We start from the raw sequence: 20,003 nt of genomic DNA on the forward strand, positions 1-20,003 counted from the left end.
ACTTAGTGAATAGTATGAACCTCACTACAAATCACGGTACTGCAATGGCACTTCTACACTTAGTGAATAGTATGAACCGCAGTGCAAACCATGGTACTGCAATGGCACTTCTACACTTCGTGAATAGTATGAACCTCAGTACAAATCACAGTACTGCAATGGCAATTCTACACTTAGTGAATAGTATGAACCTCAGTACAAATCACAGTACTGCAATGGCACTTCTACACTTAGTGAATAGTATGAACCTCAGTACAAATCATGGTACTGCAATGGCACTTCTACACCGTGAATAGTATGGGCCTCAGTACAAATCACTGTACTGCACTGGCACTTCTACACTTTGAAAATAGTATGAGCCTCACAAAAATCGGTACTGCAATGGGACTTCTACATTTAGTGAATAGTATGAGCCTCACTACAAATCATGGTACTGCAATGGCACTTCTACACATAGTGAACAGTATTTGCCTCAGCACAAATCACAGTACTGCAATGGCACTTCTACACTTAGTGAATAGTATGAACCTCAGTACAAATCACAGTACTGCAATGGCACTTCTACTCATAGTGAATAGTAAATCATGGTCATGAATAGTATGAACCGCAGCACAAATCACGGTACTGCAAGGCACTTAGTGAATAGTATGAACCTCAGTACAAATCATGGTACTGCAATGGCACTTCTACACTTCATGAATAGTATGAACCTCAGTACAAATCACGGTACTGCAATGGCACTTCTACACTTAGTGAATATTATGAACCTCAGTACAAATCACGGTACTGCAATGGCACTTCTACACTTCATGAATAGTATGAACCTCAGTACAAATCACAGTACTGCAATGGCACTTCTACACTTCATGAATAGTATGAACCTCAGTACAAATCACAGTACTGCAATGGCACTTCTACACTTAGTGAATATTATGAACCTCAGTACAAATCACAGTACTGCAATGGCACTTCTACACTTAGTGAATAGTATGAACCTCAGTACAAATTTCGGTACTGCAATTGCACTTCTACACTTCGTGAATAGTATGAGCCTCAGTACAAATCACGGTACTGCAACAGCACTTCTACACACAGTGAATAGTATGAACCTTAGTAGAAACAATGACAGAAGTCTCATATCTATTCTTACATCTCAAAAGCATCTGACACAGTCAGCCATGGCATGCTCCTTCAAAAACTAAAGCTCTCAAATTCAGCACTACAATGGTTTGGTAGTTATTTTTCAAACATATACCAAAATTGTTAAGTGGGAGTCTGAACTCTCCTTTCTAAAAGACACAGTAGGGGTACCCCAGGATTTAATCTTAAGGTCTTTACTTTTCAACATTTTCATAAATGACCTTCAGATGGCCTTTAATTATGTCATGCTGGTACAATATGCAGACAACTCAGTGCTCATTTGCACAGCAGAAAATCATAACTCATTGTAAACAAAAACTCGAGTCATTTTCCTCCGTTTAGTCCTGGCTGTACAACATCCAACTCTTGCTAAATCTCTAGAAGACCAAATCACTCCTCTTCACTCCCATTACCACACAATGATACTACGCCAAACCCAACCACTACTTCCTTAAACAATACTCAAACTCAACAAGTTACTCATAACAAACTACCTGGGGTGACTACTGATGACCCAAAATTTGAATTACACATACAGAAAGTAGTAAAAAAACATATAGGAAACTTGGAACCCTATACCACATAAATAAATTTCTCACTGAACATGACAGAAAAACTACAGCCTCTATCTTCCTTCTTCCAACAATACTTTATGCCTCATACGTGCATACTGATCTGTACTCTACTGCGTCCACAAAATTACAGCAATACTACAACAAAACTGCAAAATGTGCACACACTCTTCCTTATAGGTGTCATCACTGCATATAACCCGGAAAAAAATCAAATGGTTGTAACCATCTTAACAACTCGGTTAGCCTCAACTTCTTGTGGCATACAATCTAGTCTATAAACCAGAGAAGTGCCCCAGTCTAAAAAAATATCCCTACACCATACATAACAAGGAGCCTGCAATCCACACACAAATCCTTACTAAGTATAGACAAAGCTAACAAACTCAGCAGGCAAAGCCCTATATAATAACCAAAACTCCTGAATATGTAACTTTCTCCCTCTAAACCTAAGGACCAATGACAACCTTTTCTCATTCAATGCGTTAACTGAAAATCTACCTAACAAACTCATGGCTATATTCTTATAACATCAGGATAATCCCAACATACCCCACCCTTTACTGTCCCTCTCTGACCTCATCACCTGTCCTTACCACTGAGTAAGTCTGCTCAAATAATCAGGAGTCTTTTGTGTAAATAAATTGTACATAAGAAAATTATTTTGTTAACTTCTAGCCAATATCGGCTATTCCTATATGTACTTACTCTGGCTCAAATGGAATTAACTAAACTCACTTTAAACACTTTCTAACACTCATTCTTGCAACATAATTAGCATTCTTCAGAAACTAGTTTCACCTTTTACATTCTTCTGTTTTGCTCAATAGGTTCGTAGATAAGTACTACGCTAGCTGCTCTTACTGGCCACTTTAAGCCTAGCCAAATTCCCTTAAATGCTGAGAATCAAACCCTGTACCTTATGTTTGGGAAGTAAACACCTTAACCATTACACCAATCCAGTTAATTATAAAAGTACTGTACAAGTTACTATGAATGAATGCCATACATATATGACTCTGTTTTCTGCATTATCTTATGTTTCAGTTTTTATAACTTTTTATTACTGTAACTCTAGAGCTTTTCTCCCAGAGCCTCCACCGAAAGTCAGACTTTCTCGGCAAATAAATAAGCAAATGAACCCAGTGCTGCTAGGATGGCACAATAAATTTACTGCTCAGCATCATTTTTTTGTTTGCTTTGTTTGCTTGCTTTACTGAACTTTGAGTTTTTTTTTCTCTGATATAACCAAAATATGTACTACCTCCCTCAGTAGGATTAAGTGTCAATGCCCCTCCACTGCTGACAAATCTGAAACTAGAGAAAGTGAGCATTGCAAGGTGTGTACCCAGAGATCAGTGGGTTGGAGTGGAAAATTTAAAAAGGAAATTGTGATTATGTACTTTACGGAACAAACACACGGTTACAAATGTATGCCAACGAAGCATCCTTGCAGCTGAAATAATGCTGACTATGGCTTTGGATCACATCTAAGTTACAAAGAAATCTGCTCCTATGGTGCTGGGGGATGAAGCCCTAACTGTAATTCAGACAACTACTACTCAACACCTGAGGCTCTGGAAGGCACAAGCCAGGGAGAATGGCAACGAGCTGCTGTTACTGGTTCATCCTTCTGGCTTTCTACTTGGGTGACACCTAATGGGGAGCACAAGGTTGCACCAGCAGAGAGTGGGGCCTACTGACATGCTGTCTATACATAGCACCAAATTTAGCAGAAAGGTGTGTGTGTGTGTGTGTGTGTGTGTGTGTGTGTGTATGCAAGTTTCCCCACTGAAGACAGCACCTGTGGATCTCAAGACAGCTGCCTACCATGGGGTCCAGAGCTCTAGATGGGGGGAGTCCAGTGGCTCCAGCTGGCTGACCCACTGCTTACTGCTCAAATTGTACCTCTTCAGGGAATGACCAGCTCTCATCAAGCCAGCCCACAGACAACATCCACTCAAAGGTAGCATGCAGAATGGTCTGCCTAGGCACATCGTTAAAAGAGGATAGTATGAGCCATGCCATTCAGCACAGACGCAGGTCTAGAGTTTATGCCCTAGCTACAGTATCAGCAAAGTCAAAGCTACAGTGATCCATTGGAAACTCTGTCACAGCAGCCATACTAAGGGTCTTTTTCATGGCCTCCTCAAGCCCAGATGCAGGCAAGTATGCCAGTTTTTCCCAGAACCTTCTCTACAAAAGGCAAGAACTAAAACAGATGAAACAGACAGTTAAAGGAACAAAGTCCAGAACTGGCACAGGCAGAATCTCTCTTGTTAACCCTGTCCAAAGTATCGGACTTCTAACTACACTGTAACATGGAAAGGTGTTGTGTTTTGAACAACAACTAGACTAAAGTAGGGATGAAGGAGTCTACCTTGTGATGCTTAATTCAGGATGTCACATCATTATGTTCTGGGGAATACAAAAGGCAGCTGCCTTCTTAGGAGCAAAAGGAACTGAATTCATCTCCTTCTTGGCTGCAAAAAAGGGCAATGTTCAGGACAGTTGCACTGGGAAAAGAAGGAGATGGCCCACAGACTCATCTTTCTTCTCTACATGCATTTTAAGTATATCTGGCGAATGGACATAGAGGTAAACACACCTCTCCACAATAGACTTCACAAGTCAAAATATCTTCCACAAAGGAGTAGTTAGGGGAGATCTCATAACTTGTTTTCTTTAAGAAACAATGATCTCCATGTCTTTACAATATCCTTCCTCAAATACTAAGGAAAGGGGTGACTTTCCCTTACTTGTAGCTCCAGCAAAAAGTGTCATGGGCTCATCTGATGCACAAAGTCAGATGTGAACAACAGGCAAGCACAGTTTCTGGTAATGGGAATGTTAAGGCAACAAGTGGCAGAAGGTGTCAAACTTTGTTATTAAGAATATGCTTCCTTATGATAAGAGTAAATACCACCGGATGTCAAACATTACAAACATGTCTAATATCTAGGCCACCAATGACTTCTAAGATTGACTGCAGAAGGAGACAAAAAAACTATCTACTCTTCCTAAGTGTATTTAACATTTTTACATCCTCTCTATTCCTACCCCCCAACCTTTTCTCCACCTGTTCCACACCCTCCTGAATGTCTCTTTGGGTCCTCTCCCCAATCAGCCCCCCACACACCCATTCTGGTATTCCATTCTCTATGTGAAGTGAAACTTTCCGAGAACCAAGGAGTAATTCATCCCCCAAATCTGCTACTTATGCTCCCACATTTCTCCTCTGTTACTCCTGTTTAGGATGACCTCTTTACACTTCCCTAACATGATGCTGTGCACCAACATCATGACCCCCCCCCTTCCCACCACCTTCCCCCCCAACTCCTCTGTATTATGTCAGAACAGTGAACAGATCCTGTCTTGCTGTAGTGTTTCATTTTACATCTTTTTTCCACCTCTAAACAGTGACACTGAAGAAAAAGGGTAGGGTTTACGTGCACTATCTTCAAGATGTATTTTAAAGGAATTAAAGCTTATCTAGATACTTTTCCTGTTAAACTGTATGTCCATGTAATCAGTCAGCCTAGCCCTGAAGCCCAGACTGCAGAAGGATGCGCTTCCCTCTCTACCCTTCTGAAATACTGCATGTACAAAATGGAAGCATTAGTGGAGGCCACGGAGATAAAAAATGCCACTGCAGCCTGTCAGAAATTTAACAAACGTCAGCCCCACTCTTACAGACAGAGATGGCCAACAGCCAGAAACTGAAGCTTATGTCAAGTTTTTTAAGAAAAAGAATTCTGCACTTATTGATGCTTAAATTACCTAGACAATTTCTCCTTATTAGAATAATCTGCACACTCCTGGAATCTAACAAGGGGGGGAGGGAGCTAACAGACAGTAGCCACTTCATTTGCAGTACTCTGTGTTACCCGGGCTAAGGCATTACATTAAACTTGTCTTGTCTTGAGAAAGGAGCAAGCTTCACTTTAGTAGGATTATTTGTCTGGGTAATAACTCTTTCACATCCATTGTCACTGCTCAAGATGTTACAACACAACAAAAATAAGCTGCTTTGCAATAACCTCACTCCCAAGTACGTGGTGTACAGAAGGAGAAGTTGTCAAAGGCAGATGATATCATGCAAAAAAAGGAAGCTGTGGCACTAAACTGAAGCTACTGTTCCAGGAGAAGATCACAGAGCTCGACAGCTTCCACACACAAATTCCTCTGACCATCGTCCATTTTGAACTGGTTTGGAAGTAGCAGGTTCAGCACCCCACAACCACAAGCAATGGAAGTACAATGATCTGCTCTGCTTGGTCCGTTAACACTTTCTGATCACTGTGGGGTACAGCACTGGGTTTCCAACCTTTAGGGTCCACCTGGGAGTCCTGCGCGTTAGCTTAAATATGTGCACATGCCCATTCTTTTGAAAAGGCATACTTAAGTGGTCAGTATATCTTGAATATTGGTTTGCACTGCAGACTTGATTTTGCTTCATTACTGTGTTTGTGGAGGAGGGCGGCCGCGGTGGTGCAACTGTTAGCGTTGCTGCCTCACAGCAAGAGGTTATCTGGTTCAATCTTCGGCTGGGGTGCCTTCTGTGTGGAGTCTGGGTTTCCTCCCACATCCCTAAGACATGCTGTAAGTGGATTGGGCACACTAAACTGGCCCTAGGTGTGCGTGCCTTCTGTGGAAGGTTGGGTGCCGGACTGGCAACTCGACACCGTAAAACTCCACTGCCGATTATGAGCAGATGGGTAATCTGCTGTGGCGACCGCTAACCGGGAAAAAGCCAAAAGAAGAAGAAGACTGTGTTTGTGGAGGATAGGGGTTTTGGGCTTCTAATTTTATGGGTCTAACTGACTAAGCTTTAGTTTTGAGCTTCTAATTTTATGGGTCTAACTGACTAAGCTTTATACATAAAGCTCTGCTTACACCTTACCAGCCACCTCCACATCATACAAATACTCTGTAAACGAAAATTACAATCAGTCTTGATATTCTTGATGGCTTTAAGGAAGTTTCATGTGTGTACAGCTATAAAAGATCATCTGTGGCTTCCCGGCTTTAGTACAAAAGAGTTTTCTACAACTCTGTGAAATACCTCCCTATCTACGAATCATTTGAACCACTTTAATCTGTAATGGGATATATGTGGTAAGAAAACTAATAACTTGAGTCTGGGAGTTCTTGAAGCTAGCTAATGAAGTTACCTGGGTTATACATTCTCTCGTTTAGCTATGGAATAAGTGTACATTTTTGTTTGCATTATTTGTCCTGCACTGGTTTTGGAAGCAGCTTTTCTTTAGTCTGAAAGTGCAGTGGCCCTTCCAAAAAGGGAGTGGATGCACACAACAAAGTGATACACAGGTCTGCAGGAGGTTACCCCTAATCATACTACAGCCAGCCACAAATCTCAGGGTCACTAGGGGGCAGTGGATTTGTGTGTGTCACTTTGTGTTTATTATGAGGTCAGGATTTACACATTTTACATTTGGAAAGCTGTAATATAGTTGATGCTTCTCCCTCAATGTTTTTCAGGTTATGTAATCATTTTAAGGGCTGCCATGGATGTAAACTGTTCTACATGTTGGAAATACTCTTACACAGTGGAAGAGGTAAACTGCTAGTAACATGTCTATAATTTGTTTGCAGCCAGAGTAATCCTACAGCTGATGGCCATAATGGAACAAGTTTGATCTTGGTACATCTGCTGTAATTCTGAAGTGGCCTATAGTGTAGTCTAGTGGTTCACATGTAAGGTTAAGTTCTGAAAACCTCCTCAGTTACATTAGGGGACCACTGAAGGGAAGATGACAATTGATGAGTCCATGCAGGTCAGAGTGAACACTTAAGTTTTTCCCGTTCTCTTTTCCCTACTGGATTTACTGGCATTTTGGAAAGTATATGAAGTAACTACAGCCTCAGTAGTTTACCATTTTATACATATTTTATGAGGGTTTGCATTATTTTCCATTATGATTTGGATTATGATTATTATTTCAGGAAGCAAGTATCACTATTCGTATACCAGAAGGGTTGGCTACAATGGGACAGTGCACCCTTCAAGACTGAATTATGTACTGGACTCCTTCCAAGAAGTATTTCTTTAACAGTAGTCTTGCCCTGTCTCTATCTGTGGTTGGCAAGTATGGCAGACTTGGTTATCAACAAAGCAAAGTGACTCCTATTAGGGACATAAGACTTCAGTGTTCAGACATATGTCTTCAACATTAAAGAATAACTCTCAAAAGAGTATTACTGATCCCACCGTGTGTGTGAGTATGTGTGTGTGTGTGTGTGTGTGTGTGTGTGTGTGTGTGTGTGTGTGTGTGTGTGTGTGTGTGTGCGTGTGCATGCGCACTGGTGTCATTAGTCTTGGGCTGATCCCATTGATAGCAAAAGAAAATAAAAAGCTAATGAGACTGCTGAGATCCTGTCTGAGAGCTGTCCAATGGACTCCTAACTGAAGTGGAGACTCAAACTGTCTGGAAGTCAAACACAGCTCTATCGCTTGAGAAGAGGAAGTAAAAACAAATCTGGGCAATTTTAATACCACAACAAAAGAAAGATTGTGCAGAAAGTAACAAGTAAAAGGATGGTTAGATTTTAAGGACAACGACTACCAGTTTATCAAACTACAGAGGTTTGTGGTCAAAGGTTCTCTGGGTATTGGCCATCTTTTCACTGTGCTGGGTGACTGGGAGGTGGTTGAGGCAATGGTCTGATAAACCAAAAACAGTCAGTGGACCCCCTAAACTTAACTTTCTAAAATCTCCTGTCAGTAAACAGCAAATACATTAAGTTGCCAACAGCTTTAAGAAATGAGGACTGGAGCATTACCTACTGCTGGGATATGCTTACTCCAAGTCTTCCTACAACAGCTTTAAGAAATGAGGACTGGAGCATTACCTACTGCTGGGATATGCTTACTACAAGTCTTCCTACAACAGCTTTAAGAAATGAGGACTGGAGCATTACCTACTGCTGGGATATGCTTACTACAAGTCTTCCTACAACAGCTTTAAGAAATGAGGACTGGAGCATTATCTACTGCTGGGATATGCTTACTACAGTCTTCCTACAACAGCTTTAAGAAATGAGGACTGGAGCATTACCTACTGCTGGGATATGCTTACTACAAGTTTTCCTACAACAGCTTTAAGAAATGAGGACTGGAACATTACCTACTGCTGGGATATGCTTACTACAAGTCTTCCTACAACAGCTTTAAGAAATGAGGACTGGAACATTACCTACTGCTGGGATATGCCTACTAAAAGTCTTCCTACAATAGCTTTAAGAAATGAGGACTGGAGCATTACCTACTGCTGGGATATGCTTACTACAAGTCTTCCTACAACAGCTTTAAGAAATGAGGACTGGAGCATTACCTACTGCTGGGATATGCTTACTCCCAAGTCTTCCTACCAAAAAATGAAAATAGCAAGAGGACTTTCACTCTTCGCTACGTGCCAGCTCAATGTTCGGGATTAGAAGGAGATGAAAAGTTCGAGAAGTCAGACTGGAAGGTCAGATATTTTCCTGTCATTAATTCCCACTGACATGGAATCATAGTACAGCAATAATCCTTACGATAAATACAAACTGTTAAACGTGGCTCCAAAAACAAAAGACAAACAGGATGATCAGAAGAATACAGCAAAAGATTTAGGGAGGGACTAGAGATGCTGGGGTTGTACTTCCTTAGGAAAAAGAGTGTAGGGAATACAATACAATTTGTGTTCATAAAGTCATCCTGGGGTCTGTGAAGCAGCTGAAATAAAAAGGAAAGGTAAACAGGAAGGGAGTGGCCAATTTTAATTTAGTCAAAAAAAGATGTTATTTTTCAGAGAGGTTGGTGAATAAAATAGCACGGGCTCCCTTAATGGGTAGTACACACTACATCAATGTAAGCATTTAAAACAGTGCTGGAGAGATGGCAAACATTGGGGAAAAGGAGGAGAGAAGAGGGGCATCTACAGGGTGCCTAATGCAGTAGTTAGAGCAGAGTAGGCAGTACAGCCAGATCCAGCACTAGGTGACCTAGGCAGTTAACTATAGGGTCCTGTGTTGGCTTGGGGGGGGGCTGATATAAAAAACATAAAATTGTTTATAAATAAAAAGTCTGAACTGGTAATTTGAAGACATCTGTAAAACTGGACGGCTTTAACACCTAGTTGCAGACTTTGCTAAGAAGAATAGCAGAAAGCCACAGAAACTTCTAGGACAGTGTAAGCATCTTAACATAGGATGCTACATGACAGCACAGTGGGAGATTTGCACGGAACACGACTGAACTGGTGGAGCAAGGGGGGTGAGAGATTTGATGGCCAGCTCAGATGGAACTGCCAAGAGTGAGTAGGGAGATTTAATGGCCATCAGGACCGGACTGGCACAGCAAACCCCCACTGGAACAGTCATTGCAGCTGGTGTGACCATTGGCACGGACAGTGGTGTGAATGTACATGTGTGAGTGTACAGTGCGACAGTTTGGGATGGCGGGCGGGTTAACTTACTCAGGCTCAAACCCCGTACCGTCAAGTACAGGAAACTAGAGCATGAATCCTCCACACCAACTAAGCAGATACATTTTCAAAGTCTGTTGAGTTTCAGTGCATTTTCAAGGACTGTTTAATTTCAGTGCATTTTCAAAGAATGTTGAGTTCAAGTGCATTTTCAAGAAATATTGAGTTTCAAGGGAAGAGAAGTTTACTGTTGCTCATGCTAAGTCTGTTTTCAACATGCAACCATTTTGTTTAGCAAATAGCCATCATCAATGTTTGTGCTATAAAATTTGAAAAGTGTTGGCAGCACAACAGGCAGCATACTTGCCTTTGATGCAGAAGGCTATGGGTTCTACTACCACACCCTGTAGATGGAGTGATGAAATTGCAATGCTCTTTGGTGGGTGCTGCACTCATGAGTGCTTCCTCCTTTGAATGAGATGCCTAGTAACTAGGAACTTGTTGCTAGTTTGACAATCATTCCCTATTGCAATACTACCAACTTAGCAATTTCTTTAAAATGTAACATGGGCAGTTTATTCTAAAATGGTAGTAGGCACTGAATTTGTACTTGAAACACTGAAATGTAAAATAACTTGCCAGCAGCAACCTCTTCATTAGTTATAGATTTCCTTAATGTGGAATTATTCAGATGATTTTTACTAGTCTGAGAGGCCTTTTGTAGTTGAAATGTTCTGTAATGGTTAATTTTGTCCTTATTGGTTCATAAGTTTTGCTTCACTACTTACTGGAAAAATGTTCAAACATGCAAATTTAAAACGCACTTTAACAAGTGGTGCTGCATTAAACAAGGAATATAATTTAATACAATCAGAAAGGTGAATCAAAGAACAGATGCAAGTATGCATAGTCCTAAAAATGTGTGCAAGGGGCCTATGGTTTGAAAACAGTCCGAAGGTAAACTTATTCCACCACTGGCCAGATACATCATCTTTGAATGTGCGTTTCAATACTGTTTCAAGGAATGTGAGTTTCAAGGACAGAGAAGCTTACTGTTCACACCAAGTCTGTTTTCATTGTGAGACTGTTGTTTTGTTTAGTAAATGGCTATCAGTGTTTGTGTTATACAATATGAAATAAAAAGTTTTGAAAATCTCTAATCACTGTGGAAGTAAAGAAAATAATATGCACACTGACAGGTTTGAACAGTGTTTATGGTAACTCTAGGGAAAAAGCCAAGTAATGGGACACTGGAATGGCTTGGGGAGGGAGGGTTGCTCATGGGAGGGGGGCTGATTCATTACCCTGCCAAGGACCCCATTTAACCATAATCCAGCTCTGCTAGGCAGACTGTTGGTTGACATCTATAACTGTCCAGTGTAAGTGTACATCACCGATAGTACAGATGTACAAGTAAACTTACCACAATAGTAGGTGTTCAAATGATCACTGCTGCAGTAGCCTAAGCTATACAGGTTATGCCCTGCCAAGGACATAAGAGTGGCCATCTTTAAAAACATCAGGACACATCCCACGAGTCCAAACCATTAGTCAGCTCGGGATGTGCTGACTGAAAGTCAGGCTTGGGCACGGTGCCCTTCAGAGCTTTCATGCCAACAGAGACAGGGAAGCTAAAGCCACAGGAAGGACAATGCCAGGAAAAGAACAACACAAGTTCACACCTTGGTATAAAAACTATATGAAAATAAGGGGGAGTGGAGGGAAATAACAGCTACTGGAACAGTGAACATCTCAACGTCAATGGCTATAGTAAGTTTACTTACACAACTGTAATATGTTCTTCAGATTGATCACTGCTGCAGTAGCCTAAGTTGTATCAGTAGACTACTATAGACTGGGAGGAGAAATGATGAGGCTTCCAGGAGACCCTGGAGAATAGTCCTAGCAAAGACTGTCCTAGACCTGGTGAAGGAATGTAGTTTATGCATACATTTTAAAAGCACTACAGAGGACCAAGCTGCAGCTTCTAGAAGAGTTCTAGAATCCAACCCTTTCAAAAAGCCAAGGAAGAACCCAAGGTTCTGGTAAAATGAGCCACGATCCTGCCTGGAATAGTTTTGTTGTGTTGGGAGAATAGTTTTGTGGTGTTGGGAGTAACAAAGTACTAGCATAAGACAACCATTAGAAAACGGTCTACTTTGGCACAAGTTGTTTTTTTTACTTACCGTCACAAGAAATTAACAACTGCTGAGAAACTCTGAAAGATTTCTTTCTGTCAAGATAAAACCAGAGCTGTCCGTGGACATCCACAGCATGAGGAAACATTTCCCTTTCATTTTAGGCTCATGTAAAAAGACAGACAGATGAATATCTCCGCTTAAACTCTGGTACCACTTTAGGCATAAAAAAGATTAATTCTCAAATAAACCCTATCTTCATGAAAAATGAAACGGTTGACCCACCATGAGAGTCTGCAACTGAAATACTCTAAGTGCAGAGGTCAGAGCAATAAGTGAGACACATCACGAGCCCTATGACAACCTGATGAGCTGGTTCAAACGGAACAAGAGTTATTTTTTCTAACACAAAAATAAGTTCCCAAAGAGGAGCCACTTGTTTACTAGAAGGTTTCTTACACAACACCCTTTTCAAAAACATTTTCATACAGGAGTACATTGAAAGGGGGAGATCTATGAGCAGGCATGGAAAATGGCTGACAAATGAACCTTGACTGAGAAGTAAAACAGGCCATTGACTAGTAACTCACACATATAATATAAACCCACAGAAAGACTAGTTCAGTTGCTGTCACAAACTAAACACCCTTTTCCATTTACTAATATACAAGGTTCTAGTAGCAGGTTTTCTTCCCTCCATTAATACCTGCTGCATGTCCTCAAAAAAAGTGCCCAACAGATATTAAAATCTTGTCATCCAGGCAGTCAGTTGCAGTTGTTTAGGGATTGGATGCATCAAACACTCCTGGTTTTGTGTGAGTAAATCCAGTCTTTGAGGAATCTTGCAGTAATATCCTCTGGACATTTCCAGAAGAAGGGAGAACCACTGTTGCCTGGGGCAGAAGGAAGTCAATGTAATGACTTTTTGAGATTCCTTCTGAATCGTCAGACGTACCCTGGAAATTAGTGGAAAGGGTAGAGAGGCATACAGGAGCTTGTCTTTTCTTTTCCTTGGACAGAAATCCGTCTTTCAGGCCTTCCTACATGGATTTCTGGAGCAGAATTGTGGCAACTGATTGCTTAGAGAGGATGCAAAACATCTACTTCAGTTGTTCACCATAGATAGATCAAATCGTGAAAGACTCCCCAAGTCAGTTCACACTTGTAAGCGTCGATCCTTGTCTTAATCAGCTTGACTGATGCACACAACTTTGCTCTTATGGAATGTAAGATACCTGCAGATTATGCTGAAAAGCTATATCCCAGGTTGCCATGGCTAGTCTGCACAGGGGATAAGCTCTAGTTTCCGCTTCCTTGTTTATGTACCACATCACTGTGGTGTTGTCAGTAAACAACTGTAGAGATCTCGGGGGACAATGGATTATTAAGAGAGTTGACAGCATTTATGAAAGCCAATATATAACTTGTTGATGTGTTTTTGTCCATCTTTTTTGTTCCAAGGAACAAATCCGAGGCACCTGTAGTGACAGACTGTGTTGGAGCAGGAGGGGAGAATGGGAGACCTGGATTCTGAGAGATTTAGTGTCTCTACCATATATGCTCCCTTTTCACAAATTCTGAAATTCGAATTTGAAAAAATGTCAAGGGATAAAAAACAGTGAAACCACTGTAGTGCTCCAAGGACCACCACGTAAAATTTGTATCTTTAGTGTATTCAAGCTTAATAGACGCTTTTGTCAGCAAGACTTCACCAGAAAATAAACAGACACAATAAATAAATAATTATATATATTTAAAAAAGAATAAACTAATTGTTTAAAAAACACAATTAGTCAATAAAATACTCAATTAACTTACAATTATAAAATGTAACCCATTATTAAATAGCCAATTTCTTATCTCTTAAAAAAACATTTAAGGTTTATAGTCTCACTTAACCCAGGTGGATTATCAGCAGCCAAACTAATCTGCCTTTCCGTTTCTTTTTTCTCGACTTGATTTTCATAATTACCTTCTCTCTTGTCCTGCATTACAAACTCCAATACTGCAAAAAGAAATTTTTTGTAGGTTTCACATTTAGAAGAATGCCTAAACAAGGAATGGTTAAACCTTTACTTTTACTAGAACAAAAAAAAAAAAATACAAGAAAATCCTAGCCAAGATGGGATTTTCACTGTGTGATTCCTTAAAAGCTCTTGTAAAAGAGGATAATGAGATATATGCAAATGAGCCTTTAAGGACATCAGGTGTTTCAGCTGGTTTGCCTTTCAATATGTGAAAGGACATTCGAACGTGCACATCCGCAAACCGTTTACACAAAAACCGAAGCACCGACTTCCTAAAACATCAAATAAATATCGGCTTTCAACATTTCCGATCACTCCACCACCGAAACAAGTGATACCATGGGTCAAAAAGGGGGTGAGATTTTGGAATTCAGCACTTCGATTTTGATGGTTTTGGAATTTCGCATTTTGCAGTTCGTAGCAACAATTTCGAAGATGATGCCGTCGAACATTCAAAGGTAAACCGTTTCAGCTATATGGCAGTTCTGAATGCCCATGACTTTTTTCAAGTCTGCTCATGGACAAATTCAGGTCAATAAAGCATCCCACAAGGATGTGCTCTTTTCGGCAGCAGGAAAGCTCTGAAGGGCTTGGCATCCAAACCTGACCTTTAGTCAACTCAGCTCGAGCTGGCTTAAAGTTTTGGTCTCATGGAAGGTGTCCTGAAGCTTTGAAAGCTGGCTGGCTGTTATGTTCTTGGTAGGACATAACCCCATCCATATAGGTTAGCTACTGAAGCAGTAATCAGTATGAAGAAAGTACAGTTGTGCAAGGTCTTACCATAACAGATGATGTCACACTTCTCACTTATGCAGCTTTCTTTATACTTGGGAGGGTACAAAAGTTACTGTAAAGTATGGGAAGAAGAAGGCAGAGAAGAGCCACCAATGAATGATAGCCCTGGCCTTACAAATGACATCCAACATATAATACTTGGTAAAAGTATTGACAGAAGCCCAAGTAGCAGCTTCCAAGATGGATCTTTGAAAAAAGCACCAGAAGAGGCTACTTTTATAGTAGAATGAGCACAAACCAAAGAGGAAAGCTGCTTCCCATGAAAATAATAAAAAAAGGAAATGGTCTTAAAGATCCAGGAGGAGATGGTTTGCTAACATTGCTAAACCCAATTTCTTAGCATGAAAGAAAACAAAAAGTTGTTCAAATTCTCTGATACATTTTGTGCTATCCAAGTAATATCTGAGCTGTCTATGTAAATCCAAGATGTGTACTTTCTTCTCAATAGCAGACTGTGGAGAAGGAGAATAAGAGAAAATGAACAGACTGATTCAAGTACAAATAGTGTACCATCTTGTTCATAAAAAATGACTGGTAAGAAGAGAAACTCTATCTTTGTGAAAAGGCAAAAAAGAAGAAACCACCATGACAGCTTGGAGTTCAAAAACCCTCTTAGCAGAAGAGCCACCAACAATACAGTCTTCCAAATACAATGCTGCAGGGAAGAAGAAAAGGCAGGCTCAAACTTGGACTGAGTCAAGTTTTCAAGAATAAAATTAAGGTCTCGACAAGGAGGAATAGACTTTCTTGGGGGCCTGATATGAATGACAGCTTTTATGAACTGTTTGACTTCAAGACTAGTAGCTATAGATGGACCCAGAATCAAAAAGGCAGAAATGGCTGACAAATGAACTTTAACAGAAGAATATGCCAAACCAGTACTGCGTAACTGACACAAACAAGAAAAGACCCTAGGGATCCCCACATAAAAAGGGTCCTGGTCATGCTTGAGACATGAAATAGAAAAGCTCATGCATTTAGCCACATAGGATTTTCTAGCAGTTGGTTTTCTGGCCTCTTGCAAAACCCAAAACCCATCCTTAGAAAACTGGTGCCTAAAAGGAATCAAAACCCTATCATCCATAGTGTGGACAAGTAAGGGTGCGTTAGAGACCCTTGTCTTGTGTGAGAAGATCTATCCTATGAAGATATTTGTGATTATTGCTCCTGACCAGATGAAAGAGAAAGGGGAACCAGTGCTGTCTGGCCAAAAGGGACTGACCAGCACAATTCTGGGTATGACCTACATGGTCTTGTGCAAGACAATGGGAAGTAGGGGAAGAGGAGGATAGGCATATAGAAACCTCCCCTTTCAAGAAAAAGCCATAGTGTTCACTTCCAAGCCAGTGGAGTTGGAAATCTGGAACAGAACTGGGGAAGTTGTCTGTTCAGAGGGAAGGCAAAAAGATCTGCTTGAGGAGTACCCCAGCTATGTATAATTTCCATAAACATCTTTCTGTGAAACATCCATGAGGATGCGTCTTGGACCAGATCAAACATAGTCTACAACTACATTGTGCTCTGAAAGGATAAAGCATCTGAAGAAGTAAATGATGGCAGGTTGCAAAATCCCAAGTCTGATGAATCAGCCTGCAAAGAATGTAAGACTTTGTGCCCTCCTACTTGATGCATCACAACTGTAATATTGTCTGTAAAAACCTTCAGAGGACCTGGAACACAGAGGGAGGTTGAATGCCTGAACAGCTAGGATTAGAGCCCTCATGCCTTTGATAATGATGTGGTCTGCCAGTTGTTGATGCAACAAAAGACCCTGGACTTTAAGATTGTTGGAGGAAGCTCCCCAACTTTGATCTGAAGCATACATATACAGCTCTTGAGTAGGAAGAGAAACCTGAAAAGGCAGAGCTGGACTTAGGGAGAGCTGTTGAATTCACCAGTGCAGTCTGAACTTTAGGTGGGGTTAAAGCGAGACTAGAAACTCCGGAGGGTGGCAGTGTTGAAGCCAAAAAGTTTTTGAGATATCACTGGAATTTTCTCATGTGGAGTGTGGCAGAAAGAACCATGGGAATGGTGGATGCCATGAACTGCAGGGCTCAGAGAAATTCCCTTGCAGGAAGAACTGTAAGAGAAAGGAGGGACTGGAAATGAGCAGTCCACACAAGGATGTTAGGAGGCGAAAAAGAAGCAAGCATTGGAATTGTTAGAGTCATGCAACTCTAAAACACTTGGTCCTGAGGGGGGAGTCAACACTGACTTTTTGAGATAGTGAGTGAATCCCACACTGTTCAGGAGAAGCATAGTGAAGCATGGATTCTGAAGCAGAAGCTGCGGAGAGGGGGCATGAATCAGAAGATCGTCCAGATAAAGGAATATTTGAATTCCTTGAAGTTTGCAGAAAGCTACCACAGACATTTGGTAAACACCCTTGGAGCTGTAGAAAGACCAGAAGGCAAAGCAGAAAACTGATGAGAGGAAGTGACAGAGAAACGTAAAAAGTTCCTGAACAGAAGATGAAAAGGAATATGGAAGTAAGCATCCTTCAAATCCAGGGAGACTAGAAAAGCCTTGGGAAGCAAAAGAGGGGAAAGTGTCTGAACAGACAACATCCTGAAGGAAGGAAAATGAGAAAGGTGTTGAAATAGTAGAGGTCCAGAACAGGTCTCCATGGCCCCTCCTTCTTGAGAACCATATACATTCTGGAGAAGAAACCTGCTCCCTTTTGAGACAAGGGAATAGGTTATATAGTTCCCTGTTCTATCAGATCCTGCAGGATTAGAGGAAAATGAGGAAGCTGGCAAGGAGGAGGCTTTGGGAGACCAGGAAATGAAGGAAGGGATTGCCAAGCCATAAAACATCTGTGTTGGATGATAGAGAGTACCCAGGTATCTGTGGTTATCAGCAGCCAAACAGGAAAGGAAAGGTTTAGCCTGAGAGACAGAAGAAGCTGGTTGAGGGCGAGGGAAAGCTGTATGTCAGATAGAGGTACATTATCAGGAAAAGAAGGTTTTTGGCCTCTAGAAGTCTGAGTAGGCTTATATGGGAAAATCTGCTTAGAAACCTTATTACCCCTAGCAGGTTGTCGAGGCTGCTAATGGATAAAGGGAAATTTTGAAGGAAAACTAGTTTCACTAGATTTAGGGACAGGAGAAAGAAAAATTTGTTTAAGGTCCTGCATAACCTTGTCCTTAACCTGCAGTATTTTAAACAATTCTACAGCAACAGTGCCAAAAAGATTCTGACTACCTAAGGGGGAAACTAAAAGGTTGGCGTTAACATCCTCAGGCAAAGCCTGAAGGCACAACCAGGAATATCTCCTCATGACAGAACCTGATGAAACTTCCCCAGAGGAGGCATCAGTTACATTACATGGAATGGCGATCTACCCGAGAGACACAACTCAGTACAGTGAGAGAGAAAGAGAAAGAAAGAGGGAGGAGAAGACTTACTGTCTAAATCAGGTGGTTGTTCTTCTTTTGGCTTTTCCCGGTTAGGGGTCGCCACAGCGGAACTCCGGTCCGCTAATGATTGGCAGTAGATTTTTACGGTGCCGAGGTGCCAGCTCGACGCCCAACCTTCAACGAAGGCACGCCCATTCATGCAAGTCTTTCGAACGCCACTCGACTGCGGGGAGGACATGCACACTCCACACAGAAGGCACTCCAGCCGAGAATCGAACGGGAGAACCTTTTGCTGTGAGGCGACAATGCTACCGCTGCACCACCGCGGCTTACTGTCCAAATCAGGTATGTCATTCAAATCTCTCCTCTAGCTGGGACAGAAGAGCCATGGCATACCTAGTCATGTGGGTCTGATAATCACCCTGAAGGCCAAGGTAGCAGAAGTACACACTTTTTACCTCCATATCTCTCTAGAGCATGGCTTTCCTGGTCAGAAGGCAGAAGCTTGGAAGAGGAAATCAGATTAGATGGTTTATATGTGGACATGGGAGACAACAGCAGGATCAGATGACTGACTTTTATATAAATACTTATAATCCTCAGGTTCCTTATTAAATCTGTCCAGCTTCTTGGGGGCCGGAGTTAGGAGCCTGAGAAGCTGCTTTAAATGTGTCCAACAGGGCAGCTAAGACTGAAAGAACTGCAGAAAGTCTGGGTGAGTCCATCTGTAAATGTTCATAATGCCTCTTTTGAATCTCTAATACTTAGGAGCAATCCCATTTGAAGTGCTCAATCATGCGGACCACTGTATCCCCAAAGAATAATTCAGCAAAAGAGAAATCAGGTGATAAGAATCCTCTTCACCAGATCCCAAGGCCAAAGAACAGTGTATCTTGGAGGAATATGCTAAGGATTCTTCACCAGAACCTAGTTCCTCATTAGATATACCAGAATCCCTAGGTTTTAGATGAGATAGATGACCATGAAGCAGCAGCTGGGACAGACAGGTTTCAGAGCCATGAGGGCATACTGCCACTCTTTGTGCAGATCCTTAACTACAGTAGTTACCCGTTTAGTTTTCTGTTTATATTTTAAGGGAAATCAACCTTGGCAAACCTAGGAGACACAGACCTTTGCCTTGATTCAATGAGGGTATCAGGCACCTTTTCCCTTACTAAAACGTGGGGAATTCCCTAGGCCCTTCAGATATAATCAGCCATAGGTTATCCCTCAACATCTGTATCAGACATATGCAAAGCCTCAGCGGACATGTAAGTAGGTATTTCCGTGCCTTTAACAGGGTCGCAGCAGAGGGAAGTGGCGTTAACACTGGCCAGTCCTCAGGTTCTTCATCCAAACGGAGGGAGAAATCCAATGGAAGCTGGACAGCAGCAGACTCGGAACAAGCTCTTTTTATTTTTTTGTTAAGAAGCGGCTGAACTTCAGGGAGGGCATGGCATCATAGGTCAATAACGTCAAACAAGAAGTTATGTACTCACCATAACGTTCGATGTATGTAGTCCATCTCACCTCACATTCTTAC

General features: G+C 41.4%; 1 protein-coding gene across 1 annotated transcript in view; it reads right to left on the bottom strand.

Moving 5' to 3' along the window:
* Window positions 1-20,003, bottom strand: part of MLLT1 (MLLT1 super elongation complex subunit) — a 767,946-nt gene that overhangs the window by 59,910 nt on the left and 688,033 nt on the right. Inside the window, exon 11 of the mRNA XM_044090764.1 lies at window positions 5,283-5,308. Within this exon, the coding sequence (XP_043946699.1) occupies window positions 5,283-5,308 (26 nt within the window). The remainder of the gene's footprint in view (window positions 1-5,282; window positions 5,309-20,003) is intronic.

This window comes from Protopterus annectens, chromosome 13.part0, assembly GCF_019279795.1.
Source record: "Protopterus annectens isolate FY-2018-M chromosome 13.part0, PAN1.0, whole genome shotgun sequence".
Lineage (NCBI taxonomy): Eukaryota > Metazoa > Chordata > Ceratodontiformes > Protopteridae > Protopterus > Protopterus annectens.